Here is a 21,089-nt window from a genome sequence, read left to right on the forward strand (position 1 = left end):
CTGGAATCCTTTTCCCTGGGGTTGCACTAAAGAAAAGTCAAGCATGTACAGCAGTCGGCCCCTTGTTACTACCCTCTTTGGACTATGGAAGACAATTTTTCTGTGTAGACAAGAGATGAACTTCTTTAGTGAGACAGGAGGGTCTAAGAAAAGTTGCAGAACTCCTGTTGCACCAATGACCAAGAATGTGCGATTTTAGCTTTGTGTTCAGGCTTGAACAAAACATGCCTAGCACGAGCATTCAGTCTCCTGCAATTCCATTTGTCTGAGAATAATCTCTTCCCTCAACTAATATTTGAGAACTAGTCTACTTTCCAGGAAAGCCACTGAGCCTTTGTTCAGTATTCTTCTGGCAGTTCGCTCTGCCCCCCTTTCCTCTTAATTACTGCCAGCTGGATACAACCATGACAGTGAGCCAGGGAATCTGTTCCAGTCTTTTGGATGCACTTTATAGAAGCTATCCAGAGTGATAATCCCTATCCCAAATTCAGCACTTTGGATAGCCGATTGACAGCTCAGACTAAAGCAGTGGTTCTCAACCTTCCAAAGGCTGCAACCCCTTAATGCAATCCCTCATGTTGTGGTGATCCCCAACCATAAAATTATTTTTGTTGCTATTAATAACTGTAATTTTTCTACTTTTATGAATTGTAATGTAAATATCTGATATGCAGGATGTATTTTCATTAACTGGACCAAATTTGGCACAAATACCCAATACACCCAAATTTCAATACCAGTGGGGTTGGGGCAGATTGATTTTGTCACTTGGGAGTTGTAGTTGCTGGGATTTATAGTTCACCTACAATCAAAGAGCATTCTGAACTCCACCATTGATGGAATTGAACCAATCTTGGCACACACAACTTCCATGAATAATAGAAAATATTGGAAGGGTTTGGTGGACATTAATCTTGAGTTTTGGAGTTGTAGTTCACTTACATCCAGATAGCACTGTGGACTCAAACGATGATGGACCAAACTTGGCACTAATATTCAATATGGTGGAGTTTGGGGAAAACAGAGCTTGACGTTTTGGAGTCGTAGCTGCTGGGATTTATAGTTCACCTACAATCAAAGAGCACTCTGAACCCCAGGAACTATAGAATTGGGCCAAACTTCCCACACAGAACCCCCATGACTGACAGAAAATACTATGTTTTCTGATGGTCTTTGGTGACTCCTCTGACACCCCCTCACAACCAACCATGGGTCCCGATCCCCACGTTGAGAAACACTGGAGTAAAGCTCAAAGTGGAATCACCTTACCATTGATATCCTCCCACCATTTTCATAATCTTTTATCTGAATGTTTCCTCCTTATATCTGTTCATTATTCAGATGTAAGCAAAGGAGTGTTGTGGTTTCCTGACCACATTTTCCAGCGATAGCCTTGCACTATGCAAAGGGCATGAGTGACCTTCAGGAGTCTTGCTGATGTTTGGTTCCTCATTGCAGAATATGGGGGCAATCCATGAAAATGCAACATCTCAAACACACTTTTCTGTAACTTTCCTCCAGTGGAATAGGTAAACATCTGTTCTACAATCTTTTTTCTGTCATCTCCATATTCTATCTGCTGTGTTGTCCAATTTTGTGTAATAGACATTCAAAATTTGATGTGCCATGTCATTAGATCTCACTTTGCAACTGTGACTACTACTCTGCACTCTATTCAAAGGTAGTATATAATAATAAAGACAATTTTATTTATTTATTAATCGTATCAGAAGTGAACCAAAGGTACACTTGTAATGTATTTAAAAAAACAAAGTTTAAAAAATGGACATTATACTAAATGTCCGTTGACCAGTAGCTGGCCACTTGGAGTGTCTCTGGTGTTGATATAAAGTCCTCCATTGTGCATGTGGCAGGACTCAGACTGCATTGCAATAGGCGGTTTGTGGTTTGCTCTTCTGCACACTCGCATGTCGTGGACTCCACTTTGTAGCCCCATTTCTTAAAGTTGGCTCTGCATCTCAAGGTGCCAGAGTGCAATCTGTCCAGCGCCTTCCAAGTTGCCCAGTCTTCTCTGCTCAGGAAGGAGTCTCTGATTTGGATTGAGATTCCAGGTTTTAGCCTGCCACATTTGGATTCTTGCTTGCTGAGGCATTCCTGCAAGTATCTCTGTAGATCTTAGAAAGATCGTTCTTGATTCAAAGCATTGGCGTGCTGGCTGATATCCGAACAAGGGGTGGGCTGTCACCGTCTTGGTCCTTTCATTTTTGGCTGCTACTTCCTACGCAGTGTAGGGCGTAGACATCCTGTGATAATGCAGCATGTCTCATTAAGAGCCACATCCATTGTTTTAACATGGTGAGATGTGTTCCACACTGGGCATGTGCACTCAATTTTAAAAAGAAGCAACCAGAATCAGCTTGCAGCATGCAACCATTTTATAAATTAAGACTATGGCTGTACTCTGTAGCTTTGTCTCCCTGGTAGACATGTAAAAGCACACATTTCATGTGATGCATCTAACATTGATATCTAATTGTATCCATCATTTGTATGCATACAGTTGCATTGTAGGAAAGAGTGTATAATTGAGATCAATTATGCTAACAAGGGGCAGAATATATACTAAAGGCAAATTAGGTGAACTGAGTATGTGCCCTTCCATCTATGGAGTTCAATTATAACACAGTTGTGAAGACTGCGCTCTGCCTGCAAAAGGTTCAGGGTTCAACCCTCGAGTTCCCTCATTAAAAGGCTCTGAAATATCAGACTCAGAAAAACCTTTGCCTGTCAGAAGTATTGGGATGGTGTCAAATTTTTCAAACTTCTTGTCTAAGATGAGGTCAAGCTTTTGTCCGGTATGTTTAATGATCAGATAAATATAACTAACATTAACTGCTCTCAAACTGAGAGTGGATCGCTATTAAGCTACTGCAAGATAGCAAGTGGAATGAGCCACACGGAGAATGGAGAATTCCTTAAACATAAATCAAAATACATTTTGAAGAAAGATTAAAAATACTTGTGCTTAAATATACAAGGAACACAGCTTTGTTGCTGAAATGTTTTACAAAAAGAACAATTTTATCATGACAAAGGTCAGATAGCTAATATCTATCACTATCGCCAACCAAATTCATTATGTTGCTGAAGCAGCTGGCAAAAACAGCTAAAATATAATTCTGTTCTTCAAGCCATGTTCTCCAGGTTCAGCCTCTCCATCTGCCATATGCTTTCAGGCTACTACTTGCTCACATCTGTCTTTTCCCTCTTCTGTGTCATCCTCTCTAAACCTGCGGAGGTAATATGCCGGAGAGGGAGGCATATGCAGGCAAAGGTTTTCTGAAATAATCTGAATGTGGACAAAACAGTTCAATAGAGAAGAAAATAAATCCTATATATTAAATACTACAGTAATGGCAATTGCCTTCCAGGGTTCCCTGCACAAAAATGGCAATGTATTGCTAACGAGCCACTGCTGCCTCTTTCAATCTTTTTAAAAGAGTCATTTCATACACATTTTTAATAGGAAATAATGGACAATGAGAAAAACCGAAATGGACGTATGCCTTTGAACTTGAGAATGGCAAGGATGTAATGGCATAGAACCATAAAGCTGGAAGAGACCCTGTGGGCCGTCCAGTCCAACCCCCTGCCAAGAAGCAGGAAAATCGCATTCAAAGCACCCACAACAGATGGCCATCCAGCCTCTGTTTAAAAGCCTCCAAAGAAGGAGCCTCCACCACATTCCGGTGCAGAGAGTGCCACTGCTGAACAACTCTCACAGTCAGGAAGTTCTTCCTAATGTTCAGGTGGAATCTTCTTTCCTGTAGTTTGAAGCCATTGTTCTGCACCCTAGTCTCCAGGTCAGCAGAAAACAAGTTGCTCCCTCCTCCCTATGACTTCCCCTCACATACTTATACATTGCCCTCATCATGTCTCCTCTCGGCCTTCTCTTCTGCAGGCTAAACCCAGCTCTTTAAACTGCCCCTCATAGGGCATGTTCACCAGATCCTTGATCACTTTAGTCGCCCTCCTCTGGACAAAGTTGGGTTGCAGTTAAACATAAAAAAACAAGATTCTGGCAACCGGATTGATTGATAACTGGCAAACAGAGAGAAAACGTGGAGGCGGTGACAGACTTTGTATTTCTAGGTGCAAAGATTACTGCAAATGCAGACTGCAGCCAGGAAATCAGAAGACGCTTACTTCTTGGGAGGAGAGCAATGATCAATCTCGATAAAATAGTGAAGAGTGGAGACATCACACTGGCAATGAAGATCCGCATAGTTAAAGCAATGGTATTCCACGTATTAACCTAGAGCTGGAGCATAAGGAGGAGCTGGACCATAAGGTAGGCTGAGCAAAGGACGATAGATGCTTTTGAACTGTGGTGTTGAAGGAAAATTCTGAGAGTGCCTTGGACCACAAGAAGATCCAACCAGTCCATACTCCAGGAAATAAAGCCCGACTGCTCATTGGAGGGAAGGATATTAGAGGCAAAGATGAAGTAGTTTGGCTACATCATGAGAAGAAAGGAAAGCTTAGAGAAGACAATGATCCTGGGGGAAAAGGAAGAGGGGCCAACCAAGGGCAAGATGGATGGATGGTATCCTTGAAGTGACTGGCTTGACTCTGAAGGTGCTGGGGATGGTGACAGCCAACAGGGAGGTCTGGCGTGGGATGGTCCACGAGGCCATAAAAAGACTGAACTAATAAACAGCCACAACCTCTGGACACATTCCAGCTTGTCACCATCTCCCTTCAGTTGTGGTGCCCAGAATTGAACACAGTATTCCAGATATGGTCTGACCAAGGCCGAATAGAGGGGGTACCATGACTGGGTGATTTTATGGGTGATTCTTATTTTTCCATTGATAGTAGGCATGTTAAACTCAAGTTGAAGTCAATGGTTTCATGTCAAAGTGTATCTATTTCTGAGACATTATGAAATCACACTGCTCCCCAGTACAAATTCAACGGGACTCATGAAAAAGAAATCCAGCTTACTCTTTTTTTTGTGTAAAAGCAGTCTTCACATTTATTGTTTGTGTGTGTGTTTGTGTGCATGTGTGTGTGTGTGTGTGTGTGAAAAGTTTACATGAAATTATTGGGTACCCTTGAGAGAGTACTTTGAGACACAGCACTCTGTGCTAAACCATCTAACCAAACTTTGCCATGGCTGATGCCCAGGCAGTCTGCAGGGCAGCCAGGCACTACAAGCCCATTGTGCTTAAGACTTCAAAACAGAACACGCTCAAGAGATTAACACTGTATGCAGCTATTGCTAATTAACAGTTTGATAAAGTGTATCCATGTGAAACTGTACTGAATTTTCCCCACTCAGAATATATCTGTTGAACCTTAGCCCCAGTTAGTTCATGGCTGCCAGCTTGCTTGAGAAGAGACAGTGGCATGATGCTTCATGGAATGACATAAATTAAAAAGCATTCACAGAAGCGGCCCCACCTCTGCCCCCAAAGGTAATTTTTCTACAGTCTCTCATGCTATTTCCACAGCCAGAAAACCCAAGAGAATCAACTGTAAATGAATTTATCCAGGGAAGATGTATCTTAAACTTTCAGTTTAAAATAGTCAAGAGTAACACAACCTTATTTTATGCACTGATTTCTCACTATAAAATCCATTAACAATGCTGAACCTGAGAAGAAGAAAAAGTTAATGTCCCCACCTAAATAATAAGAATTTCGATGACATTCTATAATGAACTAGTAGTGTTTACAGATTAGCAGAATGCACTAAAATCTTCAAAAATTCCAAGGAAGGCTGTAATTTTGTGATGCTTAGAACTGAGTTCCTTAGTTTTTTGCCCAAAAGTGCATTTTAATATAACTCATCAGAATAAATATTTCATTTTTCTCAGGGTATGATTTTTTATATATATTTTAAAGTACATCATTTGTTTATATAGTAATTCATAACACACGTTGTAATCTAAATGCATTCTAAAAGGTGCCTAAGTCAGAGTGTAATGTATAAAAATTAGTAATGTGTCAGAATAGTGTTTCAAGAGCAGCATTTGACAACACAGCGTAAGATACTCTAGTACTGAGAGCTATATCTGTACATATTTATATGTTCTCATTCTCACCAAGATTTATGGAAAATGTATTAACCAAAGTGTTATAAAATTGGGCTGCATTTATTACCAGGAGCCCTAATGTTACGGGAGATTTTTCAGCTGAAAAAAATGTACCATATGGAGCTAAAACAAAAAAATTCAGGAAAAAACACACACACACCTGTGGTCACAGCTGTGGTCACAGCATGTTGTTCGGGAAAATAATGTCATATCCCCTTTCGCATGACTGCTATACTTTAATTTGCTGACTAAAGTACAACAACAGCAAAACTCAAAAGAAAAAACAGTCACACATCCTTACAAGGGTCACTACGCTTGGACCGGTCAGCAGATCTTTCCCCAGACAATAACCTGCCTCTGTATCACGAAAGCTGACACACAATTACAGCAGGGGTGTTAAAGACCTGTCTGACCACTGTACATGTTTCATCAGTTCTGTATCTGATAATGGGATCTAATTATTATGGAGGGTTTGCAAGACATAGTGAAAGAGGGAAGGGTTAGGCCAATTAGCTGCTCCTGATTTAAGTGCTCTTTGATGAAATCCAAGTGCTCCAGCAACTACATTTACAGTGGCAGCCTCTCTTTTAGCTAGTTACTTTTCTGCCTAATGGGCATAGGAATGGTCCATTTAAACAGATAATACTTTGACCTCAGTACTAAAAATGAATCTGGAACCATCACCAAATCAGAACTAGAGTAAGCGATCGGTAGAATAGGACTATTGTACTCCACTGCCTTCTTACACATCGAGCTGGTTTCTAATGTTTGGTTGCCTTATGGTCAATTCATGCACAGCTATTTGAAATGCATTTCAGCTCTAGTGTGCATGGGTTGAACATCGTCACGCAGAAGGGTGTTGTGTGAACGTATTTGTCCCAGAAGGAGCAAGCATGACACTGATTAGTTGTGCTGCTTTTCTCCCTGAACAGGACCTGATAGACTCGTGGCAGCTGTCTGCTATGATCAGAAGGCGACAGCTTAATCTGTTTTGCTTTGGGTTCATTTGAAGCCAAACACCTGTCAGGTTAGGAAAACAAACTCAAAGTTTAGTAGTGTGAATATGCACTGAATCTGAAATTATCGTGGACCAGTTTCACATTAGCAGCTCTCGTAGGTACACCAGGACTTCACGACTAAATCCAGTTAACTCGGGAACCATTTAAAGAATTTTAAGTCAAGGAGACCAATGGAATTTGGTCAGATGGCAGTATAAACCCAGTCTTATGGAGGATTTCAGTTCTAGCCTCTTTCTCATTCTCCTGTTCCAGAGACAGGGTTTGAGTTATCGACAATGTATTGTGCTTATGCTGGGAACCCCTGAGTTAATCTTGATGGGAAAATGTGTTTGTAGGATTCTTGGAAAGTGGTGCACCGAACACAGAGTCTCTAATGAGAAGCACAGCTTCGGTCTCCTACATGAAATATACAGATTCAGCTCAGCTCACCCAGCTGGCATATGGCGAACCTAATATTGTTTTTTTGGAAGAGCATGAAACACTGAATTGTAGTTCAAAAGGAGTAACCATATCTATTATTTAAAATTTGGATTGAGTAGGAGTAGCTTACAATTTGGCTGGATCTTCAACATTTATGTGCCCTTAACGGGAAAGTTTGTAAGTAATGATGTCAAACTGGTGACACCCTTTAAATGATATGACAGGACTCTTAGAAACTTATTGGTACAATTCGTATCAACCAGCTACTTCACAGATGGCTAATACTGTCACTGCATTCCTCATGGGATATCAAGTGCATTGGAAAAAAAGACCTGTCAGAAAAAGCCGGTATAAATGCTAGAAAACCAGTATTGTTTCAAATATGCCTAGCTAGTTCCCAGGTCAGCATTTCACACTGTGGTTTCTATGGTCTCAATCACTTCTAGTTCACATTGTGAGGGTGATAAGAGGGGACACTCGTCCGGTTCCCAGCTACTGTCTGGACTATAATCTTCTTCTGAGCTGAGCTCCGCCCCTTCCTCGGTGTCTTCATCACAGGACTCCATATAGTGAGCCCCAACGGCATTGATCCCAGAGTCCTCAGAGCTGGAGGGGGAAGAGCAATGATCTATTTTTGGTGTATTATTCTCTCTCAGAATTAAGGCATTGCGTGTGGGGACCTCCTGAGGCTTCATTTTATGGGGTACAGCAGGAGGTTGCCTCTGGACATAACACATCTTCCCATTGATGCATTTCACGCGGTAGTTGTCAATAAAGAGGTCCGAGATTGTGCAGAACCGGGGGGAGTCGGGGGGCAACGGTGGTTGGAAGACAGGTGCAAACTTCAAAAAGTGTTCCGTGAGTGAGACAGAGATCTGAATGGTGTTTGTGGATCCTCGAGGCTGAACAGGGATTTCGGTGCTTGGAAGCTGCTCGACCGGAGTCATGGGTTGATAAACATATTTACCTGTGGAGGGCAAAAGAAAATGAGTTAGAAGAAATGTAGTACTGTCAAAGGTAACTAGGTTTATTTTAGTTTGTTTATTTACTTACTTACATCCCACTTTATCTCTCCCTATGGAGACTAGTCACTTCATCACATTAGGCAGGGAAGTGTGTGGTAGAGGAGAGCAAAGAAGAGCTCAGTCTTACTCAGTTTTTTAATGAAACTGATGTTTTCCCTACCTTCTATCACACTGCTAATGTCTCAGTTTCCTTTCAGTATTCTTTCACTGCAGTTGCCCTCACGGGCAGAGATTTGGCCTCACTCATCATCTCTCTCCTTGCTCATTGCTGAAAACTAGGAGGAAGGAAGGAAAAGTTGTGATACTCTCTCTCTCTCTGTCTCTCCCTCACCCCTCTCTCTTGGTTGCCCCACAGAGAAGGGTGTGGACCTTGGAAAACTATAACTCCCAGGACTGCAAAGTATGGAGCTATGGTATTTAAAGTGGGGTCCAAGAGCGTTCATTCCATAGTGTAAATTCACCAAGAGAAGGGTATTGACCTGTGAAAACTATAACTCCCAGGACTGCACAGCATGGAGATATGGCATAATATCAACAACAACAACAACATTTAAAATGGGTCCCGACTGCATTTATTCTTCAGTGCAAATCCAACGAGAGAAGGGTATGGACCTTAGCAAACTATAACTCCCAGGACTGAATAGTATGGAGCTATGGCATTTAACATAGGGTTCAAGAGCATTCATTCCATAGTGTAAATGCACCAAGAGAAGGGTATGGACTTTGGGGAAACTATAACTCCCAGCACAGCATGGAGATATGGCATAATAATAACACCAACAACAACAACATTTAAAATGGGTCCCAACTGCATTTATTCTCCAGTCCAGATGCAACCAGAGAAGGGTATGGACCTTAGGAAACTATAACTCCCAGGATTGCATAGTATGGAGCTATAGTATTTAAGCATTCATTCCATAGTGTAAATGCACCAAGAGAAGGGTATGGACTTTGGGAAACTATAACTCCTAGGACTGCACAGCATGGAGAGATGTCATAATGATGATGATGATGATGATGATGATGATGATGTCACAAGTACCACCTGCCAGCAGTAAAGAATTGGTGGGATCATAAACCCGCAAAGGTCGTGGAAAATGAACATGCAAAAATACTGTGGGACTTTTGAATCCAGACTGACCAAGTTTTGGAACACAATACACCAGACATCACAATTGTGGAAAAGAAAAAAGTCTGGATTATTGATGTCGCCATACCGGGTGACAGCTACATTGAGGAAAAACAACAGGAAAACCTCAGCCACTATCAAGACCTCAAAATCAAACTGCAAAGGCTCTGGCATAAACCAGTCCAGGTGGTCCCAGTGGTCATTGGCGCACTGGGTACCATGCCAAAAGATCTCAGCCGGTAGGCTGTTTGGAATTGTGGGAGTTGAAGTCCAAAACACCTGGAGGGCCAAAGTTTGCCCATGCCTGTTCTAGGACACCTCTCATGTTCTTACTTGTCCCTTATGTTCCCTTCCTATAGGCTGAAAGCAAACATTCCATTTGCAGGATTTTCTTGGATCATTCCTTTTTTAAAAAAAAAAAGCAGTATGTCTAGTTTTCTACAATCCCTGAAAACGCTGCTTTCATTTAGGTTACTTACACAACAAACTTATTTCAAGAGGCTGTTGCATTTTTCACACTTACTAGCATTGGATGATGCTATCGTGGGTGCCGTTGGGAAAGGAGGAGATATTAAAAAGAAGGAAATGAAAGGATTCCAAAGCTGTGAATGCCACTGGCACTCTCATAATTCAACTAAATATGAAGAAAATAGGATTAGGCTGGCTGTAAAATGGACTCTTATGCCATACTGAACAAGAAGCTTAAAAGCACTGCTAAAGGGCAGTGTGTGGAAGGAATAAGCAAAGAATGAGAAATCCAGGGGCAATTCAAAAATGGAACAGAATAGAATCTAATTTAAATTTTTTTAAAAACCTTCCTAAAATGCATCTTATTTGTAGTTTATGAGCAGATGTGTTACAGAACTGTTGCAAAATAATTCTATGTTCTAATGCCATTGCAATAAACAATAAAGTAAAATGTTTTGTCGAAGGCTTTCAGGGTCAGAATCACTGGGTTGTTGTAAGTTTTTCAGGCTGCATGGCCATGTTCCAGAAGCATTCTCTCCTGACGTTTCACCTGCATCTATGGCAGGCATCCTCAGAAGTTGTGAGCTGTATGTGATTACTAGTGGGGTTCTGCTGTTTCATAATGTACAGAGTTTTAGATGAGTCTTGAGTACAAATATTATCTCATTGACCCTCCAATTCCAGAGTAATGCCTTCTGTAATTCCAAGAGTTTGCCATCTCTGTGACTGATTGGAGGACATGGCTGTAAATGGTAGATTTTGCAGTATATTCAGGGTAGAAGCTGGAAGCATAGAAATACATGCAGCAGTAGCTGGCCTTTTGATTCAGTATGGTACTTAAGATTGTGTAACTGAACTGTAGTATCCAAAAAGTTCACCTGTTTTGTGGGTTGTTCCAAACCCAGACTGGGTTTGTTTGTTTTTTGTCATGTCAGGAGCTACTTGAGAAACTGCAAGTCGCTTCTGGTGTGAGAGAATTGGCCGTCTGCAAGGACGTTGCCCAGGGGACGCCCGGATGATTTGATGTTTTTATCATCCATGTGGGAGGCTTCTCTCGTGTCCCTGCATGAGGAGCTGGAGCTGATAGAGGGAGCTCATCTGCCTCTCCCCGGATTCGAACCTGTGACCTGTCGGTATTCAGTCCTGTCAGCACAGGGGTTTAACCCACTGCGCCACCAGGGGCTCTGGTGAAGAGGGTGAAGACTGGTGAAGAGGGTGAAAAATTGTTGAAATTCTGGAGAACCATCTTGAATTCTTCTTCTTTATATGTTCATATAAGAATCTCATTGATGTACGTAAGGTAGAAGAAGATTTCTGGGTACAAGAACTGAGGAAACATTTTCCCAGGTCAGCCATGAAGATGTTCGCATATGGTGATGCCATGCATGTGCTGTGGCAATGCTCTTAACTTGAATCTGTAATCTGTACTAGATTGAGATATGAGTGTACAGAGATTCCACATTCACAGCGTCTACGGTGGTGGTCCTTGGGAAGCTGAAAATGGATTGTAATTTCCATGGAAAATTGGCTGTATCTTTCACACAGCTTGGAAGGTTTGTGGTATATGATCTAAAGAGTTTGTCCATATAGCCAATATGTTCCATTGCCTGAGATAAAGGGCTTTCAAATGTGACGTTGTTTATGTATTTTGAGTAATAGACAAAATGGTATCTGGTTGAGACTCTTGGGGTATGTCAATTTGGAGGTGGTTCTGTACATCAGTAAGGAATTGCCTGAGCAATTTTACAATTTCTTATGGTGTTTATTTATAGGATCTGAAGAGATGATTGCAGAATGCGATGTTGTATAGTTGTCTCTTAAACTCCTGTGTGTAGTGTGACCTGTCAAACCCTTCCTTTGTAGCGTCTTTGGTGACAATGCTGCATTGAGACTATTTCTGAGACTGTGGATAGGGTTTTAATCCTTTCTGCTAAGAGTATGTACTAAATTATGTTTCTTCTTGATTATTTGAATCTGGGTATGGCAGTGGAAGTAATCTATGTAGAAAACCAATTCATTTTCCGGTCATCAGGAGCAAGTGTCTTTTTCTGACACAGGGAAGTGTTTGCATGTTAGTCTAATGTCTGGTGTCACATTGTGAAGACCAGTCTGATGAACAGTTGTCTTCATGTCCTGACTGGCTTCACTGTGCTTGAAGGTTACCTTGAAATGCAAAGAGCAGAAGAAGGCCTGCACAACTGTATAACTGCATTGTGTATGTGGGTTTGGAGGGGCAGAATGGTAAGCCTTGTGACAGAACAAACTCCTCTGAATTGGCTCATCGTAAGGCTGGATATATTTATCTTATTACTATCAGGGTTCATTGTCTTGCAGTTCTGGGTCATGGAGATATTTCTTTCTTTTCTTCCATTTTGCAAGAGATGCAAAATGCTCACTTTGTTCAAACAAACAGGCTGCTATTTCACTGAGAATAAGTGAATGGCGCCATTGAGGTACTGTTCATGTATTGTGGACTTTCCAGATAGCATGTAAACATATTTTTCATTGACTGCACATTTTATTGACAAGAATGGGATGTATTTTCAAGTAAACTGATTTAGGAATGAAGATTGAGAAGATGCTAAATATAAAATTCCTCAAAATAATGGATTAATACTCAGTGCTATTGATTGAGACATTATGAGCAAAGATATATACCATTCTCAGTTCTGTCACTGGCTCATGTTCACTGCCCAAGGAAACCAATCCATCTGTGCTTCCAAACACACCATCTGTAGAAAGCTGATAATGCCCATCCTTCTGTGAAGCACAAAACAGCTCAGAATCACTAGTCTAAGTCTGCAAAACCTGCTGTCTTCATGCCATAGATAGTCTGTTAGAAATGATATCATGCTGACCTTTATTACAGAAACATATTTACACTGATAGATGTGCAATATCCTGTGCCTTTATTCCATGGAAATAAAATAAGTAGTAGTGTTAAGATGATATTCTGGATGTATCATAACAAGAAGATAAGACATTGTCTACTCCATATCAGTCCCAAGTCTGGCCCCATGACCATTTGTTGACTGGTGGAAAGTGGGAGAAGCAGTGTGTAATGGATTAGCCTACCTTACAAGATTGGTGTTAAGGCAGTAACAGACCTGGCTTGGAAAAGCTAAGGAGAGCCAGGGCTGGGTGGAGCGATCAGACAGCTTCATAGCTGGAAGTGCAGTCTGATTGGCTGATGAAACTGGAGGAAGTAGCTTAGCAACTGGAGATGGGCAGAGCCAGAGGGAAAGGCCTCTATAGTTTTTGAGTGCTGGTGTGGAAAGAGGATTCAAAAGGTTCAAAATAACCTGTTTGTATTCCTGTCTGTAGGACATTTTTTTTAAGAAACTCAAAATATAAAACCATTCTCTGTATAAGTAAAGTCTGACAGATTATTGAAACCACTATGCATCTTTACCGTTCAAGAACAAAATAAACAACATATTCTTGTTTAATTTCACCAGAAGGGTTTGTGTGTCTTCTTGAACAATCTAGCAAGGAGGTGGCCTATGGCTCAATAAATGGTGGCAGCAAAAGAAGCCTTAAAAATAGATTGGTGGCAGCAAAGAAATATATAATATACAGTGGTAGAACCCCACTGTCCTGTCTTGTGTGTGTGTGTGTGTGACCTCTGTCCTCACGGCCTTGGCTGGCTTATCTGTTGTCCTCATATTGTACAGTGCCTTCAAGTACAGGAACATAGCTAGATATAGCTCCATTGCAACCTCCAAGCTCCTACCTTCTAGTAAATGACTGTGGTGGGATGAAGGGCTTCTGCAGCTTAAAATATAGGCTTGAAAAGGGAGGTTGGTTATTGTCTGCATGGTAACAAGATATTTGTATCCAGTCTTTAGTTATGCTCCAAAGGCAATTTACATAAAATAAAACAAAATAGAAAATCTCTGAATTACAAAATGTGACAAATAGTCAAAGGAGCATCTAAAAACAGTTGAATTTCTAAAGCTTGGAAGCATAAAAATGCATTAATCTGGCAGAAATGTGATAGCAAACTGGGTATCAGGTAAGAATGTATTCCAGAAAGCATAGTGCCAGCAAGTCAGCCTTCTTTTTTGTTGCAACCTGGCTCACCTCTGATGGCAGGCATCTGGACACATTGATAACAACCTGAATAAACGAGTAGACTGAAATGGAAGACTGAGTCCCTTTAGGTTTAAAAATCTGGCACTCCTTGGTCTTTTAGGGCACACTAGTAGTGTGCGTTTTGTGATAAGGTGGTGCAGAAGGGACTGAGAAAACAGAAGTAACTCTAAAAGAAGTAGATATATAGTAGCAGACTAAGAAGCTAAGTAAATGTATATCTGCTACATGTATTTGTGTATATGTTGACATCATGTATTAATTGAGGATAAGTTTTGGAGCCAAGACTATGAATTTTTGGTGTAACCAATGGATGTCAAGGGCCATCCCAAAGAGAGGAGGAAAGACCAGAGTTGCCTCAAGAGGCCAATTGCCACCACCATTTTCCTACTAAATATTCAAAAAGGCTAGATGTAACATTACAGTGGAGAAAGTAGAAGGGTTAATGCTTCTTTTCAGTTCTCCTGGGACAGATTAAGCTCCTACCTTTCTCGACTTTACTCTGAGAAGGGGGGTGATTCAACATATATATATATATATATACATACACACACACACACAGTACTTACACTGCCCTGTGGATATAATGCAACTGACTGATTATGATAGGGGAAATAGGGGATAATAGTGGAAAACGTGGTTATATTTTTGCAGAGAACTGGAAAAATCACCTCTCAGTACTCTATGATTTTTTTTTAAAAAAATACATTCACTCTTGGCTTCTTTGTCTGCCAAATAGATTTCAATATTATAAATCCTCTTGCCAGTGGTTAAAGAAAATATTCTTATTCTTATTCTTATTTACTTCATTTATACCCCACCTTTCTTCCCTCGCAGGGCACTCAAGACAGCTTACAGAGGCCGACAAAATTCAATGCTACATATGAACATAACAATAAAAACACACCCTATCCAACTATAAAACAGTTAAAACACATGAGCAAATAAAACACAAAGAACAGAGGTTCCCAACCTTTTTTTGACCAGGGACTACTTTCCAACATAGTACCAAAAGGGTTATGAATCAGTTTTTGGTCAACTTTAGATTTGGTTTGGGGTGTTGATTCAGAAAATTGCACTGGATAGACCACATCAGCTCTAGTTTCTGATACAGAACATATTCAATGGTCAGTGACAGGGAAGGAGTGGCAGGATGCACAAAAGGAGTGGAAATAAAATAAAATAAAATAAAATAAAGAAGGAGGAGGAGGCTCACGGACCCGATTTTCGTCCTTACAGTCCATTGGTGGTCCACGGCCCACAGGTTAAGAACCACTGACAAAGAACAGTAAAACAGACTAACCCATATAAAAAGCTTGATTCCATTAATCCATAATTCTTGCTCATAATCCTTGTCCAGACTGTCAAAATCTATAATGTCTTAATCTCCAAATGCTTTAGCTTTTTTCTGAAGACCAGAAGGGATGGGGCCTGCCTGATGTCACTGGGGAGGGAATTCCACAGCTGTTGGAGCTACCACTGAGAAGGCCTTGTCTCTCGTCCCCACCAGTTGTGCTTGCAAAGTGGATGGAACCAAGAGAAGGGCCTCCCCAGCAGATCTTAAAGGTCTAGTTGGTTCATAAGGGGAGATGCATTCAGACAGGTAAGTTGGACCAGAACCATTTAGGGCGTTTTATAGGCCAAAGCCAGAACTTTGAATTGGATTTGGTATCAAACAGGCAGCCAGTGGAGCAACAAAGTTGTATGCTCCCTGTACATCACTCCAGTAAACAACTGATATTGAAACAACTGATATTGTCTGAAACAAGAATGGCATTCTAGATAGCAAATTTTTACTACTGAAGTTCCAGCTGCACAACCTCCACACTTATCATCTTGACTTCTTGTGATAATTACCCAATTGATTCTCTTTGACTTCTCTGATATATTTCTTGTTTCAGATTTCTTTCAGAAAAAGTGGATTTTGTTTTATTCTATAAGAAGCAGGTAATTTAGTATCACCACTGTAGATCATTCACTGGTGGCTACCTACATTTTGTGAGATCTTATTCTAAAGTTCCTAAGAAAGTAGGGATACTAGTAGAGATGTGAGCAAAAACCATTGAGCTTTCCCCTCCTTAAAACACACACAATGGAACAAGTAGAAGAAACATGGAGACATTTTGGAGACTCTTATCTTAAAGGACTCTTGGAGATCTTTCTGAAAGCAGTTGCATTTACTTACAGAAAATTATTTAGATTGAGAAATCAATATGCATATGAAAAAAGCCCATCCTAAGCAGCAGGTAAACTTAAAAATGTTTCTTTCTCAGTGAGATTTACAACAATATTATCAACCTAAGGAATCCCTTAAAATGTTTCCTTCTCAATGAGATTTACAATAATATTATCATCCTAGCAACAATATTATTATGTCCACATTTGGCTCAAAAGCTCCGACTAACAATGTTGGTGTTTCTTCACAAGAGGCTGTACAGTACTAACGTTTGGTACACTCCTACTTGGTGAATAATGCATATGAAAATTATAGCAAAATTCATTTGATCACATCAAACGTATTTGTAAAATTAAACAGTCTGTCATGTCATCAGTGTATAATTACACCCTGTTTCTATACCATATTCAACAGAACTCTACCATTTCACATTTATGCACGTTATCATAAAATAGTGCATAAATATGAAGTGGTAAGATTTCTGTTGAAAATGGTATAAAAATAAGGCATAATTATACACTGATGATACCAATAATAAATATCAGGGAAACAGAAGGAAGCACGAGACAAGCTTTTTCTCTCTCTCAACATATTTTGTGGTCTGAATCAAAGAGGTACTCCTCACAGCAAGAAACAGTGGATTTGTTGAGACTTCTTGTTCCTGAACTTTTTTTATTTTGTTTAATAGACTGGCATAAGGCTGAAATTTGAGGACATTGTTTACAACTGTTCGGATTCCAGAGTCATACAAATGTTAAGTAGAGTTCTGTATGAATCCTGCAACAAAAACATGACTCTGAAGGAGTATGTTTTGTGCTAGTATGCTGGGGTGAAGAAGGCAATATAGCAACCAAAACAAGAATTTTTGACAGAGTAAAGGTAAAGGTTTTCCCCTGACATTAAGTCCAGTCATGTCTGACTCTGGGGTGTGGTGCTCATCTCCATTTCTAAGCCAAAGAACCAGCGTTGTCCGTAGACACCTCCAAGGTCACGTAGCTGGCATGACTGCATGGAGTGCTGTTACCTTCCTGCCGGAGTACTCACATTTGCATGTTTTGGAACTGCTAGGTTGGCAGAAGCTGAGGCTGACAGCGGAAGCCCATGCCACTCCCTGAATTTGAACCTGTGACCTTTTGGTCAACAAGCTCAGCAGCTCAGTGCTTTAACCCACTGCGTCACTGGGCGCTCCATTATACACACACACACACACACATATATGCCTCCTGGTGGTGCAGCGGGTTAAACCATGGAGTTGCTGAACTTACTGAGAGAAAGGTGCCGTTTCGAATCCAGGAAGTGGGGTGAGCTCCCGCTGTTAGCCCCAGCTTCTGTCAACCTAGCAGTTAAAAAACATGCAAATGTGAATAGATCAATAGGTACTGCTTCTGCGGCAAGGTAACAGCGCGCCATGCAGTCATGCTGGCCACATTATCTTGGAGGTGTCTATGGACAACACTGGCTCTTCAGCTTAGAAATGGAGGTGAGCACCACCTCCCGGAGTTGGACACGAGTAGACTTAATGTCAGGGGAAACCTATACACACACACACACACACATCATGTAGAAACAAGCATGCTTTTCTTCAGCAATGTTTTTGTCCACATTTTTTAGGCTGAAGTTGCAAATATAAACTTCTGAATACAGTGGAGCTTAATTCAGAAAATTTTTTTTGCAAAGGATTGTTCTAGTAATCAATTAGGAACAATATGATAAATTCATAAATGGCACAATCTTATCCATTTCTTGCTACTCAGCTGCAGATCTACAAAGCTAGATAGGATCTATCCCTATATAAGTACATATTGATTTTTTTAAAACCATGGATAACAGCTCTATGCATGAGTGATTTAAATCTACGCTAGCCAAAAAAGTATTTTATAAATAAAAAGATCCCCTCTAAATGTGTTAAAAACAAGTCAATAAGTTGAGTTTATGGAAAGCTACTTGTTAATTGAGCAGTCTGTATGCATCCTTGCCTCACAGCATCAAATTCTGTTGCTAATTTGAAGGTACCTAACCATGAAATAAGGAGAGAATATGCTTAAACATTTTCCCCCTGCTTGTATTGGTTTTAGCAATACTTTCGAACCTGTTGTTCACAGATCAAATGCTTTTTCTTTCATCTTTCTAAATTAACACCTTTCCAAAACAGATATTTGATAATGAAAACAACTGCAAACCTATACAAGTTACATTCTAAACCCCAATGTAGATTATGTTTATTGAAAAGACTCCCCTAAAGAGGTAACAAAATTAAATGGATAAAATAACCCACTGCCCAAGGATGTTTTGTTTGGTGTGTGAATGTGATTTTTTTTAAAAAAAATCTCTGCATTATCACATGACAGTGAAAGCAATGCATTTTAAAAAAAACATTAAGGAAGCTGAAGGAAAGGGAATTAGGAAGAAATAAAAATGGATGAAAGTATTTGGAAAATGGCATCTTAAAATATTTCTCTTCGGTTTAAGGAGGGAGGAACAACTGCAAAAGGCTGGAAGAGGTCTGTTGGCTTTTCATAGAATCCTGGGGGGCTGTCTCATTGTATCTCAAGTATTGGGAGAGGGGATTTGGCTGCATCTTGGGACATAATTTCACTTTTGGTCATCAGATACTGTTTAGGTCCATAATGATAATGAGATGATGATGATGATGATCGGCACACTGGGCACAGTGCCTAAAGACTTTGGCCAGCATTTAAAAACAATTGGCGCTGACAAAGTAACCATCTGTCAGCTGCAAAAGGCCACCCCACTTGGATCTGCATGCATTATTTGTCGATACACACAATCCTAGACACTTGGGAAGTGTCCGATGTGTGATCAAATACAAAAGTCAGCATAGTGTTCTTGTTTGCTGTGTAATAATGTTGTTGTGTATCAAATAATAATAATAATAATACACTTTATTTATATTCCACACTATCTCCCAGAGGGGACTCAGAGCAGATTACAGTATACACATATACAGGCAAACATTCAATGCCTTTTATACACTGAACAACGACATACAACATGCAAACAAAGGCAAAGGTTTCCCTTTCTATCTTCAGCGTCTGGAGGCGATGCTCAACTCTGGCCATGGAGAGGTGCTCTTATTCCATTTTCCATGCCGAGGAGCCTGTTGTCCATAGACCCTCCTGGTCATGATTTGCCGGCATGGCTGCATGGGCGCCTTTTACCTTCCTGCTTAGGTGGTCCCTGTTGATCTACTCACAATACATGTTTTCGAACTGCTAGGTTGGCAAGAGCTAGGGCTGACAACCAGAAAGAAATCTTTTTTTTTAATGTACAGCAAAGACAAATCAATTTACTTCTGTGTTTTTTAATGCATCTTCCATGTCTAAAATGGCCCAGAGGCAGCAAGAAGAATGGTGAAATTTCTCCATATAAAATGAATAGGACATTTGGACAAAACGTGGTAGTGATGGTTGGTGACTCAGGGGGCTTCATAAACAGACTAGTGGGTCTACCTATGGCCAATGGACTGCACATTCTCTATTTTCTCCAAACACATCCCTTAAATAATTGGTAAAATTTAGATTCACATTTGTAACAAAGCAGCATCAACTGCTGTTAGCACAACATAGTGGTAACTTCTCATTAAATCCAATAAAAATTGAGGTGTGGGTTATTATTTTTTTGTAACAGAAAAGAAGTCAGCAACAGAATAACACAATCTCCAGAGATAACTGCTAGTAATTAACATTAAAATGAACAACAGCATTCAATGTTTGCCTAAAGTTTTCTGTACTGTATATCACCAAATAACCCCAGAATATCTTTCCGCAACTCTCCATCAGTAGAATAGAGTACAAAGATAAGTCTGTTATGATTCATAACATCAATTAAGTGAAACCAACTGTCATGGAAAACATCTGTGCTACTGTCATGGTGTGTAAGCTTCTGCTGTATACCTTCCTCCATTACCCCATAACCTACATTTCCACTGCAGTATAGAAATCTTTGATCCCTTTTTGCAAGGAAGCCGCAATTCTATGTGTGCTATCAGCTGGAAGAAAAATAGCCTTTGTGTAATAATGTTTTATTACTCCTTTCAGAGACTGTCAAAAGATCCAGTACTAAAACTGTTTTTATTTTATTTTTTTGTTGTTGTTGGTTATTGCAGATAAATCACTGAAAACCACTTCCCAGAATGAATGGACCATGTCCCAATCCCACAACCTGGATATATATAAGTCTATCTTCTTACCAGTATTTCTTACTTACAGTATTCGTTATATAGCATAACTTCACCATGGTAAGATTTCATCTGTGAAAAAGCTTCAGACAACCTTCCTTTGTCTTAGCTGAAGTCAATGCCATTGGTACCAAACTCAAGAGTGCTACCACTTTTCCAGTTTTTGGTTTTTCTCTAGATAGAGCCCTATATGTATCATGAAATTAATAAATGGTAAATTCTAAAGACAGAGCTTGTGTGGCACTTTCAAACTTTTCAGACTTTCCAAAGGCTCAAAACAAGAGTTACGTTTTACTACTTGTGCATCCACCAGTGGGTTCAGAATAACACTGTACAATTTGGTGGACTTCATCCTATTAGACCGAATTAGCTATATTTGCTTCTCTAACTAGTTCCCACTGACTTGGTGGGTACAAACCCAATGGGAATCCCTAACCCTATGTATACCTGTTGTTTCCTGGCTTTTAAACTAAGCCACCCTGAATTAGTCCTGTCGGGGAG

The 21,089-nt window shown here is 40.3% G+C and overlaps 1 protein-coding gene across 1 annotated transcript in view; it reads right to left on the reverse strand.

Annotated features, from left to right (window-relative positions):
* Positions 1-2,378: 2,378 nt before the first annotated feature.
* Positions 2,379-21,089, reverse strand: part of C3H3orf70 (chromosome 3 C3orf70 homolog) — a 38,521-nt gene continuing 19,810 nt past the window's right edge. Inside the window, exon 2 of the mRNA XM_060768049.2 lies at positions 2,379-8,467. Coding sequence (XP_060624032.1) covers positions 7,911-8,467 — 557 coding nt within the window. The 3' untranslated portion in view covers positions 2,379-7,910. The remainder of the gene's footprint in view (positions 8,468-21,089) is intronic.

This window comes from Anolis sagrei, chromosome 3, assembly GCF_037176765.1.
Source record: "Anolis sagrei isolate rAnoSag1 chromosome 3, rAnoSag1.mat, whole genome shotgun sequence".
NCBI lineage: Eukaryota > Metazoa > Chordata > Lepidosauria > Squamata > Dactyloidae > Anolis > Anolis sagrei.